Consider the following 12,950-nt stretch of genomic DNA (forward strand, 5'->3'; position numbering starts at 1 on the left):
AAGGAAAGACACTTCTTCTGGCCTCTGAGTCTTGAGTCTTGCAGCCACTGTTCCTTTAGCCTGCAATCCTCTTCCCCCTTCATAAGCTACCTCCTTTCCTGATCATGATCCCAGGTAGAGAAGGGTGTGCCTGTTCTATGGTCATTACCACCTTGGGGTTACATTTTTTTTTTTTGAGAAAGAGTCTTGCTCTGTTGCCAGGAGCCAGGCTGGGGTGCAGTGGCTCGATGTCAGCTCACTGCAACCTCTACCTTCTGGGTTCAAGCAATTCTCCTGCCTCAGCCTCCCGAGGTGCACACCACCACGCCCAGCTAATTTTTGTATTTTAGTAGAGACGGGGTTTCACTATGTTAGCAAGAATGGTCTTGATCTCTTGACCTTGTGATCTGCCCGCTTCGGCCTCTCAAGGTGCTGAGATTACAGGCGTGAGCCCCCAAGCCCAGCTGGAGTTACGTTTTTAAGAAAACTCACCAGCAAGCCAGTAGCTGGCCAGATCCCTTGAATGTTTGTTGAGTTGGGTTTCGTTTTATGCCTTTGACAAACAAGGAAACAAAAAGATATCTTACAGGACTCAAGCAAAGTTGGCAAAAAAAGAGGAGATAAACATAAAGTATACACACATAAACACACAGAGCCAGAAATCGTGGTTAAAGCAAAACTTACAACTCTTCATCCTGGAGAATGTTTCATTGCAGGGTTATCCTTACATGGAAATCACTTCAGCAGTTACATATATAAGGTGCAACTTAGAGAAACACCTACCCAACACTCTCTTTGTGATACTTACTGCTTAAAATTCTACAATTAGAATATTTATTTCTTAGGCTCTTAGAATGTGTGCTCTCTTAAAATATCAATATTCTCCAGAGAAGGTATGACTCAGCAATAATAAATGTGTCTTGTCTATTTCTGACTGTAAGATGAAGGGAAGAATAACCAGGAGGGCACAGAGGACCAGAAGGAGAGAAGCAGCAGTAGGAAAAGAGGGTGCAGCAAGAGGAGGAAAGACAACTCCATAACTTTTCCTGGAATTGTCCCCTGACTGAGACACACTTGATATTTATCTTCACATAGATTAGGCATCTCTGCAAAATGCTGACTCATTTTTTACTGATGATAGAGTAAAATAAAAGGGCTTGAATTTTAAGAGGGGGTTGGTAATAGAATTTTTATAATTTATATTCAAAGGATAGATTTTCTTGCAATCCTACAAGAAAAGTTATTTTTAAGTAAGCTTGGGTCTGTTGAAAGATGCTTATATGATTGGATACAGAAGGTTTGATCAATTATCTATAGAATTTGCTATAATTCTCTGGACATGAAATAATGGGTAAATCATGTGAAACAAGTTTATCTCTTCAGTGGATCTTCTTGATACAGGGTGGGCCTTGTAACTTACAAGAACATTACAGGGATATAGTTGATTATGACTGATGGCTAGGCTAATCAGCTGAACAAACCTCTTAAAGGAAGAGGACTCAGTTATGAAAGAAAGGATCTCTTTATTAGATTTGTCTGTCTGGCCTGTAGTCATTTTTCTTAACATGCTCTGATTGAGAATGTGCTAAGGTATACATAAATCATGATAACCTATGATATAAAAAAGTAGCATATACTTTTGACCTTAAGTGTACTCCCTTCTATCTTAACTGAATTTATTAAGTGTAATTTGAAGTAGTGATCTGGCAAGTAGCTGATGAACTAAGTCATCATAAATGGCTAAATCTTCCCTCTCCCCCAAGTCCCCACCATAACAAAAAAAGCATAAAAAATCAGGACTAATTTTTCAGGATGATGATCAGTCAGATTAACCAGATAATTACTCAGCTTCCACTTCTTCAAAATGTTCATTGGGATTTGCCTCAATGGCACCACACCAAAATGCCCTGGGTTGGTTGTCTGAGTTTCTATAATAAGCAGGTGTCCCCATCTTGGCTGTTGTTAAGCAGGAGTTTTGGATCACAGTCAGCGTCTAGGACCTGAATTTGAACTGAGAGTGAAGTCGTCAGCAGGTTACCCTTGGTACTTTCTTTTAAATTCACAAAACAAAGTTTAGGTTTGCAGCCTCATTTTGAAGTGATTTTCTGCTTAATATGCTTGATACTTCTGCCCAGTGTAGGTGTGGATAAAAATTCCAGGTAGGATTCTGTGGCCGATGTGTCACATTTTGGGAGGGCAGAGTTTGCAATATCATCTCAGTTTTTCAAAAGAGATTTGAAAGAAAAAAAAGATAATATATTCATGATTGCAAGAAAAAACCAACATCGTAGGCCCAAATTTCATACTTTATTCAATGGGAAACGTTTAAACCCCAGTTGGATTTATGAACAGTGACCTGGTCTCCTTTCTTCAGCCCGTGGTCCAAACTGAAATAAAAGTCTATTGTTGGTTCAAGCTAGACACAATGAGGTCTGCGTGCTTTCTTGCCTACTTAATGGCCTTTACCATGCCGGAGACTTTCAGAAAGGAAAAAAAAACCAGGAGCAGTGAAAAGTGGAGAATTACTGTTCACTGGAAGTGGCATACCAATTAGCAACATTCATGTTATAGTTTGGGATTGCTTCCACGTTAAGGTTGAGACTGTGGTGACTTTCTGCTTGATCATTTTAGAAGCCAAAATTATAACACAAGACATGACCGTCTCAGCATCATGGTGCTGGGTGATTGTTACTATTCTGGAATCCTGGAGGGTGTGCGTGCTTGCTCTTGTGTTTTCATTTGGTCTGAGGCCGGCAACCGCCAGTTCACTACTAATTGTAACTTACTGCCTTTCAATGTGAAGAGGATTTCTTTGAGTTGTGAGAAATTCTGGCAAGAAAGAGGCCCTTATTGTATTTCCAATATGAATATACAGAGGAGATTTTTATTTATCTCAAATAAAACCTTGGCTTTCCTTTTTGTTTACTTTTGGCATTTCTTTATTAATTCTAGTTTCTCAGTGTTTAAAATGAGAGTTAAACACCTGCATACAGTTTCATAATAATCCACAGCATAGACAACAGCTACAAATAATGTTGGTTGTGATATTCTGCCAATATCTCTCCAATGTAAAACTTGACTTTTAAGGAGGAATTTGGTGGCACATGTCAGTGCATCTTTCTGTTCTGCACAATGCACCATCCAGTTATTTTAAGATGTTTATTTGTTTAATCTAGGGGAGGGTTTTCTTTATGTAAAACATTTTATGTAACTGCATTGCCTTATCCTTTTACGCTTTATTTCTCTGTGAAAACAAAGAATGGGAGGAGGAGGAAGTCACTTAGGGCTAAAAGATATTGTATTTTTGATAAATTTTACTCTCAATAGACAGAGCCCTTGGTCTTCCGCTTTGCTCCCTCATCCTGAAGAAGAAAAATCAATATAACAAAGGGGTGTTATTCCTTCTTCATGACTCCATAGAAAATCATTCTGGGTATTATTTTAACGTTATGATGATACTGTGTATTGATATTTTTAAGATGATAACTCTCTGCTCACTGCTGCTCTTGATCCTCAGGTTTAATACCGTGAACTTAGTCCTCATCTTGGAATTAGCATCTGCAGAAGCTCCACACTGCCTCTCACTCAGCCTTGCCCCATATGCATTGTTTCAGGTGTCCACTGTGATAGCGTGTGTGCTGAGGGACGCTGGGGCCCCAACTGCTCCCTGCCCTGCTACTGTAAAAATGGGGCTTCATGCTCCCCCGACGACGGCATCTGCGAGTGTGCACCAGGTTTCCGAGGCACCACTTGTCAGAGGAGTAAGTGTCTCATTAGGCAGTAATTTCCACCTTCCCTTCCCTGGGCACCATGTACAGAATAATGATCTCTGTTCCACCTCTAAGTTTATAGTGATGTCCTGTTGGACTTGAAGGCAGAAGAGACTGTAATATTCACTTGTCCTTTGCAGAACTACTTGAAAGCACTTCTCTAAGAGCTTCATTCTTTCCAGCCTTCAGAACTAACCTAACAGATGGGGTTTTAACCATTTCTTCTCGGTAGTTACTTTATTGCCTCATTGGCACAACCATCAGGATATATTCCTTCATCCTTCCCGAAAGCTTGCAAATGGTGTTCTAGAAATTCATTGACCTGTAAATATTTTATTCAGCAATTTGGCATTGGCCTTACCTCAATTACCAGACGTCAACATCAGCCAAACCTTGAGGCAAATCATTTATCCTGCTAGTAGTCTCAAAATCAGTGCTATGGGGAAAATGGAATTGCAAAGTTAAAAAACGAGGCTGTTGACATTGGTTCTCAAGACTTTAAAGTTAGAGAAGGATCAATAAGATTTTACTAAATCGTTAGGTAATTGCAATCAAAAAAAGAATATGTCACTAATTATGTTGCACCATTCTAATTTTTAAAATTGCCTTTTTCTCCATAAGAATTCTGTGCAGTTATCCTATATTTAAGTCTGAATAATATCTTGGCAAGAACCTAAGTATGTAGCATTTTGCTTAAACACTTTCAATGACAGTCATTAACCTGGACCATTTTGAGGAGGCAAAATCTTCAAATTTTGACTGTCGATCTATTTATTGCCGGTAATGACTCTTAAAGAGTAAAAGATTAACAAATGGTTTGAGAGTACTTATTTGAGACTTACCAGTATTTCAATTTTTTAAAATCTCTTTATTTATTCAATGAAAATTCCTTGAGCCCCTGCTTTACGCCAAGCCTTTAGCTAATTGGGGCCTTAAATGGGAAAATAAAGAAGACTAAGACATTTACTTCCCTCAAGAAATTCGGAGTTCAGTGGCTTCTTTTCCTCATTAAAGGGTTCCTTTGTGCCTTCATTGTTCCTGTTTTCTACTTGGAAAATTCTCAGTATCTTTTTTATTTTTCTTTAAGATTTTGTTTTTTAACCTATAAAACTTTAACTAGATCCCCATGTGGAATGCGAGAGAAAGATAACTGCATCTCAGAAAGATAACTGCCGATTTCCCTTCTATTTTCAGTCTGCTCGCCTGGTTTTTATGGGCATCGCTGCAGCCAGACATGCCCACAGTGTGTTCACAGCAGCGGGCCCTGCCACCACATCACCGGCCTGTGTGACTGCTTGCCTGGTTTCACAGGCGCCCTCTGCAATGAAGGTAAGGCACGAAGCATCTGGGACAGCTGGGTGGTGATGAGCGCCCCGGAGAGTCAGTCCTCAGGCCTCCCCTTGGTCTTCCTGAAGGCCGTGTTTTCAGCTGTCTGCTAGGAATACCTTCTGCGGTGCTGTATCTGCAACTTCTCAGATAGGACTTTGAGCTTTGGAAAAGCTGGTTTTCCACTCCAGAAAAACCTTTTTATTCCCTGAGTTGTGCTACTCTTCAGTTTTAGCTGGACACACTCTCCCCTAAAAAATCAATATGAGGAAGGATTTTGACTCCCAGAGCAAGAAGTCTTGAAGTCAGATTTCTAGAAGTGCAATGACGTCTCCCGGTTTGTGATGCCTACATGAGAGTCTTTGGCTTCATGGATTTGTAAAAATGAGCCCATTCAGGATGAGGGATGCTGTTGAGCAGAGATAGCTACCAAATGAGCAGCTGGACCTGTGACCTTTGAAGTCATTTCCTGTGCTAAGATTCTAAGATTCTGTGAGGCGGGTTGTGATTGTGAGTTACTGACCTACAGCTTATTTGCAGTGTGTCCCAGTGGCAGATTTGGGAAAAACTGTGCAGGAATTTGTACCTGCACCAACAATGGAACCTGTAACCCCATTGACAGATCGTGTCAGTGTTACCCGGGTTGGATCGGCAGTGACTGCTCTCAACGTAAGTCTCGTTTGAGAACAATTAATCAATCATTCTTTTTTTTTTTAAGATTCTTTAGGATTGAAGTATGAGTGTTTTTATATAATCAAGAAAGAATATATGACTAACTATAAGACACATTCTACACATGCTTCTTTTTTTTTCCATTAAGAGCTTTATGCAATGGTCCTATATTTAAATCCAAATAATGTCTTGGAAAGAACCTAAATATGTAACATTTTGCTTATTCACTTTTCAGTGATTCATCATCCATTGAAATAAATACAGAGAAAGAAAGAAATGGAGTTAAATTATGTGAGCCTTAGAAACCTATTGGGATCCTGAGTGGACTGCCCACCTAATATGCTTACCTTCACCTTGGCTTCTCCCAAGTGCCTTCCACACCACTGGATTTCAGACAGGAGTTGTGTGACTCTATAAGGGACTATATAGATGACTCTTAGAGTATGCATGTCATGAAAAAAATGACATTGACTATAAGTCATTCATGAATGTTTTGAAAGGGTCAGTGCAACTTCTAAAAGTATTCAACTTTTGACCAAGGAATAGCATATGTAAGGGGTAATCTGGTTTCATTCATTATAAATTTTATGAAACACTCTCAGTTTGTATTGAATTCCTCCATGATGCACATAGAGAAATGAAAGAATGACATTGTCCTGTCATTTTATATGGTGTTTTATTGATGATTTAATTCAAACTTCACAGTTACAATCAACCTGCAAATATTAATTGATAAGCAATATGTTTTTTGCTGGAAGATTTTTTTCTGAATGTTAATTTTTTCCATAAGTAGCCCAGGCTGTGCCCCATTTTTAGGAATAAGGGAGCAGAGCTAATAAATGTCAGAAGTTTAGCTCTTTAGGAAAAGAAGTGTTATTTGATATGTGTTCACTCCATTCTGTGGGCATCACTTGAGAAGAAATCAGTCTGTTTAACCCTACATGTGTTGCAAGGGCTCTGACTAATGGTTGGGCATATAGACAGATTGATAAATACATACTGAAAAACAGGATTTGAGAAGAGTAAAAGATCCAATATCGTTGTCATAAAATGATTGATTTATATTGTTCCTTTAAAAAGTAGTCTTTATTTTGGAAGTTCTTCCCTTCCTCATTTGGAGGAGGAATGTGCTGAAAGGAAGAGAAATAGAAACACAACTCTGAATGGAGACTATAGTTTTGCCTCCTCCCTTAATCACTCCACAGGAAGCTGATTTATTTGGCAAGAGCCTTTGCTTCTCCTGGGGATCATTGATTTCATTGATTCCCTTATGGACTCTACAGAATCATCTTAATATTTCTTCTTGGCTGATTGTGAGCCTGTCTAAAGAGAGCAAAGTCCTTCATGGTGAAAACAGAGACTTTGAAAACTTAAAGGTGTACATTTAAAGGGGCAGATGTTCTTGGGAAAATGATTTTTTAAAGCCCTATCTCTACATTTACCTTTTAGGAATATTAAGCTGAGTAATCCTTATTCCCATTCTATGATCATAACAAATATAGGGAGAACAGCCTAATGGCAGTGGGTTACTTCAGAAAAATATATCATGGACATAAATGGGTTTACAAAAGCTGGTTAAGTATCATCTAAGGAATGGGTTGTTTTAGGTAAAGAGTGCTTCACTGAGCATCAGATGCGCTAGATGCTTCAATAGTTTTCACCGAGTCTTCCTATGGCTTTAAAAGAGAGAAGCTGGTTCTGTCTAACAAATAACAAATATTATTATTAATCTGTGTGACCTTGTTTGAGTCACTATTAATGTTTTGTGGGCCTCAGTTTCTTCACCTGTAAAATGAGGGTGTTGTACTTAGAGAATTTGTTCTAATGTTCACTCGAGACCTCAAGTGTCACCTAGTATTTCCCCCTTGTTCTTAGACAAAAATGGTGCACAAAATTATGGAAGAACTTTTTTCATTTTAAAAATTATTTCATGTGTATTATTTGTCTTTATCGGTCCACATTCCCTACTGGATAGCCGTATAGAAATTATAGGCAGTCCTCCTTTTATGCAATTATGTTCCCGAAGTATTAATATGAATAAAAAGTATTTTTTGTCAATGAAACTATTTTACCCCATGATCTTATGTTATTATTTCACAGATATTTTATCTGATTTTCTGATGGCTCTTTAATCGGCAGTGACCCCTAATGATTTAGTTGTATTATTTCCTGCATCTTCCAATTAAGAGTTTTTACAAGTAAACCAATTTTGACATGCCACTGGGAACCTCTCTCTCTATATATATTTGAGATGGAGTTTCGCTCTTATTGCCCAGGCTGGAGTGCAGTGGCACAATCTCGGCTCACTACAACCTCTACCTCCCAGGTTCAAGCAATTCTCCTGCCTCAGCCTCCCAAGTAGCTGGGATTACAGGCATTCACTGCCACACCTGGCTAATTTTGTATTTATTAGAAATGGGCTTTCTCCATGCTGGTCAGGCTTGTCTTGAACTCCCAACCTCAGGTGATCCACCTGCCTCAGCTTCCCAAAGGGCTGGGATTACAGGTGTGAGCCATCGCATCCAGCCAGAACCTCAATATTTAACAGGAGCCTAAAGTATCAAGTCTAGAGTAGACTGAAAAGTACAGAATTTAGAATTTCTAAGTGTGAGCTACATGGCCTTGGGTCCTTTAACCTCTCTTGAGTAAAGTCATTTTCCACACCTTATCTCTGCTGCAATGTCTTCTCCTCAGGCCTTCCTCAAAGGAGTAGCTCCCAAAATGATTGTCTTCCTTATCTTCCTTATGTTTTTTTCATAGTACTTGCCACCACCTATTTTTTATTTTGTTGGTTGGTTGGTTTGCCTGCCTCTGCTACCAAAATATAAGCTTCCAGAGGATGGTTTGGACTTTATCTTATCCTCTGCTGTCTCCTTTGTGCCTGGAACAGTGTTGGGTACATAATAGGTGCTGAATGAGTGTTTGTTTAGTAACTGAATCTGTAAACTTGAGGTGATTTTGTCCCAGCCACCTCGGTCTGCAGTTGTAAATGAATATGTATGTCAGTAATGACAGCCGTTGTTGTTGAGCTCGGAGGCCATCTGGGATTTAGTGCAGAATTCAGAGCAGCGTGCCTTCTTAGTCCTGACGTACACTGCTAACCTCTCACATGCAGGGAGATCTGGAGGGTTGGATGGAGTTCTCCCTACTTGGTATTGGCCTCAGAACTCTGATGGGCCTCTCCACACCTGTAATTTCAGCATGTCCACCTGCCCACTGGGGCCCAAACTGCATCCACACGTGCAATTGCCACAATGGAGCTTTCTGCAGCGCCTACGATGGGGAATGCAAATGCACTCCTGGCTGGACGGGGCTCTACTGCACTCAGAGTAAGTGACAAGCCTTCTGAGGCTCACCAAGGGGAGACTTGTCCAAGGAGGAAATAGCCTTAGCCTCCGCATGCATGACTGGAGCTCACCAACGGTCCCTGAGGTTGGAGTACTTCACTCTCCTAATGACCTCTAGACATCTAAATTTCTCTAAGTGATTGAGAGCTACTGCATTCCAAGTATTCTGTCTCTAGGTTCTATCAGGACACTGAGGTGGCGCAATGCTGTGATGGTGTACAGTTTCTTTCTCTTCTCTCCTTTAACTAAACTGTGTTTATATGGATCAAATGCTCAATCCTTTATTTTAACAGCACAAAAGTTAGGATAAGTATAGAGATTAGAAAGGTAGTGAAGACAACAAGCCTCACTGCCTGATGAAATGTGAGCTCTTGGAAAAGATGGAGTTCTGTGGTTTTCGAACTGTAGCAAGCTTCAGAGTCACCTGCAGGACTCAACAAATGCAGAAGCTGGTCCCATCCCCAGAGAGTCAGAAGCAGTGGGTCTGGGCTGGGACCTGAGAATTACCATTTTTCTCAACTGGTAGTAATGCCAGCTTGGGGCCACGCTTTGAGAACCACTGCTCTAGTTCTTTTCTCCATTTTGTATCTCACAGCATCCTAACCATTTTTTTCTTCCATGGGGCTTTTAGTGTGTTAGGATATAATGTGCAAAGTACTCCAAAGCCGAGCATCATTGGGGAAGGAAGATGATTCTCTGCCCTCTTACCTTCGGTTGAAAAAAGGAGACAAGACAGGAAGGCATGTGTTATGATTAAGTATTAATAATAGCGGATAATTTAAAATAATAGCAAGAAGCTGAGGAGGAAAGATGGGTCCAAAATTGAGCAATTCTTATCTAATACTAATTAGAGTACATAATTAAAGAAAAAGCTGAAAAAGTCTTTCAAAACTTTCTAAGAGAGAATGTAGACCTTGAACCAAAATTTGAAAAGGATAATTGGTAAGGAAGAAGGCTGGCCCAAGCATATTCTGCAGAGATCATATATCTATAAATATTGTTTCACTTCTTAGAGAAAGGTACTTGTAAGATATTATTTATAATTCTAAAATTAGAACCTGCTTCAAACACAGAACCCTTTTTTAAGTGCAAGTAACATGATATAGTGGGAACAACATGGGGTCTGGAGCCAGACCTCCCTGCATTTGAATCATGGCCCTGCCGTTCTGCCAGTTGCCAGCTATGTGACTTAGGGTACTTGGGGTTTAGTTCCTGTCTATAGGATGGAAATATCCATCCCTGAATTTCTGGGCTGCTGTAAAGATTAAACAAGAGAATTCATGAAAAGAATCTGGCACAGAGTAGGTAGGTGCTAAATAAATGTTTGACAGCAGAGGGTCATCAGTGCAAACTGGCATCTGGGCACTGCCTCTGCTTCCTGAAAGTCTCATAAGAAAATGGGAAAATGAAAAGCATATGTAATAATTGGAAACAACCACCGAATCAGCCTGTATTGAAGCTTTCATCATGCCAGAGATCCCCGAGGCATTCTTGCAGGGCAGCTGCCAGCCTGCGTAAGCCAACTGAGTTTGTGGGTGTCTTTAGCTCAAGAAACCCGCCAGTCTGGGCATTGGAAATTATGCAGCAGGTTGAAGGCTTTTTACAAAGCACCTGTAAAGGATAGTTATTTTTTAAGGTAAGCATTCTAGTACACCTCTTTAGGGAAGTTGATATTACCTAAATTAATAACAGATATAGTGGACAAGGCTAGTAGCGACAATAGAGATGTTCTGTACTACAAATAAAAGCATACAGATAATTTTAACATAGAGTACCCGTCTCAGCCCATTGGAATTTTAGTCCAGGAATGCAGTAGAAATGTGAAAGAATGAAAGGAAATGTCCTATTCTTCCAGGGTTGAAGGGACATTTTGTTAGAAGGCACTAGTCTTGCCTCCAGGGGTACCAGTGATGGTTACACTGACAGGAATGGAACTCTTTTGCCTTCTACTTATGAGTTACAACCTCCTTGCAAGAGGCCCATCTTGGGACTTCAAGGAAGCTCTGGTGGCAAGCTGAGATATGTACTATTCACTGTATTCGCTGACGGCTCAGTGTCCTTCAAGTTGAAACACAAATACGTTGGAGGCACGAGCCTCCAGGTGTTTCTCTTCAGTAGCCTCTTGACTCCTGATGTCCTCCCTCCTCCCACAGGATGTCCTCTGGGGTTTTATGGAAAAGACTGTGCGCTGATATGTCAATGTCAAAACGGAGCTGACTGCGACCACATCTCTGGGCAGTGTACTTGCCGCACTGGGTTCATGGGACGGCACTGTGAGCAGAGTAAGTATGAGAGCATGACATCACGAGGTAGTATTTCCTTTTCCTCTAGAATCAAATTTCCTAGATGCCTGGAAATGTTAAGGCAGAATTCACCACTCATAGGTTGTCTGAGCTGATGGCTGGTTACTTCTCAGCACGATTAACTTCCTCTCCCAGAGGTCGGGCTCCCTGGGATCGTCGCTGGCTACTCAGCGCTCTGGGTGGAGGAGGTGTGATTACAAGAATGAAGACAGAATTCAAGTTTTCCATTCTGTTTTTTGGGGCTCTCTTCCTCTTCTTCTTACTTTTGGAATGTGGCTGCTCAGAGCTTTAAAAGAGCCAGTCGAGCTTTCTTCATGGTAGAGGCGGGACCCAGGTCTCACATTGGAGGACAGTACATTCAGTGGGGAGGAGGGCTGGTGGCCCAGGGCCAACCCCTGTTGCTGAGGAGGGAACAAATCCACGCAAACATTGCCACCCTTTCCACAACCTTCTCTAGATAGTACTTTTATACTGCTTGCATTAACAATTTCTCATCTTAGTCTTAACAACCTTCGAGACAACATACTGCCTTAACTTTTTTTTAAGTCCCCATATGCTGTTGGAATTACTCATCCTTATTTTTTTATTTCCACCCCACTATCTATGCATCTGCTCACAAACTTATAAGAACATTAGTCTTAATAAAATTGAGTATTTCAATATGCAATAATAATTCCTTATTATTCCTTTCCTCTGTGACTTTCATTCAGTAGCTATGATAAATAAGTAAGAGCTTGCCTGTAATCCCAGCATTTTGGGAGGCCAAGGTGGGAGGATCACGAGGTCAGGAGATCGAGACCATCCTGGCCAACGTGGTGAAACCCCGTCTCTACTAAAAATACAATAATTAGCTGGGTGTGGTGGCGCGTGCCTGTAGTCCTAGCTACTTGGGAGGCTGAGGCAGGAGAATTGCTTGAACCCGGGAGGCCGAGGTTGGAGTGAGCCTAGATTGCGCCACTGCACTCCAGCCTGGCGCCTGGTGACAGAGAGAGACTCTGTCTCAAAAAAAAGAATAAATAAAGAAAGAAATAAATAAGGGCTTAGGGCTATATTGGACCCACTTTATTATGATAAAACCTTTTAAGCAGGAAAAGGTGAAGAGCAATTTCTGTTCACCAGTTTGTACTCTTGAGAAGGATCTGCTAAGCTTATGGCCACAGGAGCAGTGTGGCCTGGAAAGGTTGATCAGGATAGCAGGACTCTGGCAATAAAGCACCCCTCCCCATTCCACTCCACTGGCACCTCACAGAGCCACTTTGAACCTGGTTGCTTCATTATTGCATGCTAAACCCGAGGGTATTTTTGCATATCCTCTTTCTAGCAAATATAACAAAAGTGACATCCAGGAATAAGCTCAAGACAGAGACAACTCAATTTTAGTTTTGCATCACTGTTTCAATGAGTCATGAAACAGATCCTGACTGAGTGTCACGGTTGCATACACACCTCTTTTGTGCATACAAATATTGTGTGTCTGTGTATAAATGTCTAAGCATATGCATGAAAACCAGAAGAGGCTCAAAATTTTACTTGAATGACAGATGACTGGTTAG

General features: G+C 40.7%; 1 protein-coding gene across 1 annotated transcript in view; it reads left to right on the plus strand.

Annotated features, from left to right (window-relative positions):
• The window catches only part of MEGF10 (multiple EGF like domains 10), a 170,656-nt gene that overhangs the window by 136,649 nt on the left and 21,057 nt on the right, over positions 1 to 12,950 (plus strand). Inside the window, exons 14-18 of the mRNA XM_012448056.3 lie at positions 3,594 to 3,740; positions 4,944 to 5,078; positions 5,616 to 5,744; positions 8,948 to 9,076; positions 11,248 to 11,376. Coding sequence (XP_012303479.2) covers positions 3,594 to 3,740; positions 4,944 to 5,078; positions 5,616 to 5,744; positions 8,948 to 9,076; positions 11,248 to 11,376 — 669 coding nt within the window. The remainder of the gene's footprint in view (positions 1 to 3,593; positions 3,741 to 4,943; positions 5,079 to 5,615; positions 5,745 to 8,947; positions 9,077 to 11,247; positions 11,377 to 12,950) is intronic.

Source organism: Aotus nancymaae, unplaced genomic scaffold (assembly GCF_030222135.1).
Source record: "Aotus nancymaae isolate 86718 unplaced genomic scaffold, 86718_ANA_hifiasm-v0.15.2.pri h1tg000064l_1, whole genome shotgun sequence".
NCBI lineage: Eukaryota > Metazoa > Chordata > Mammalia > Primates > Aotidae > Aotus > Aotus nancymaae.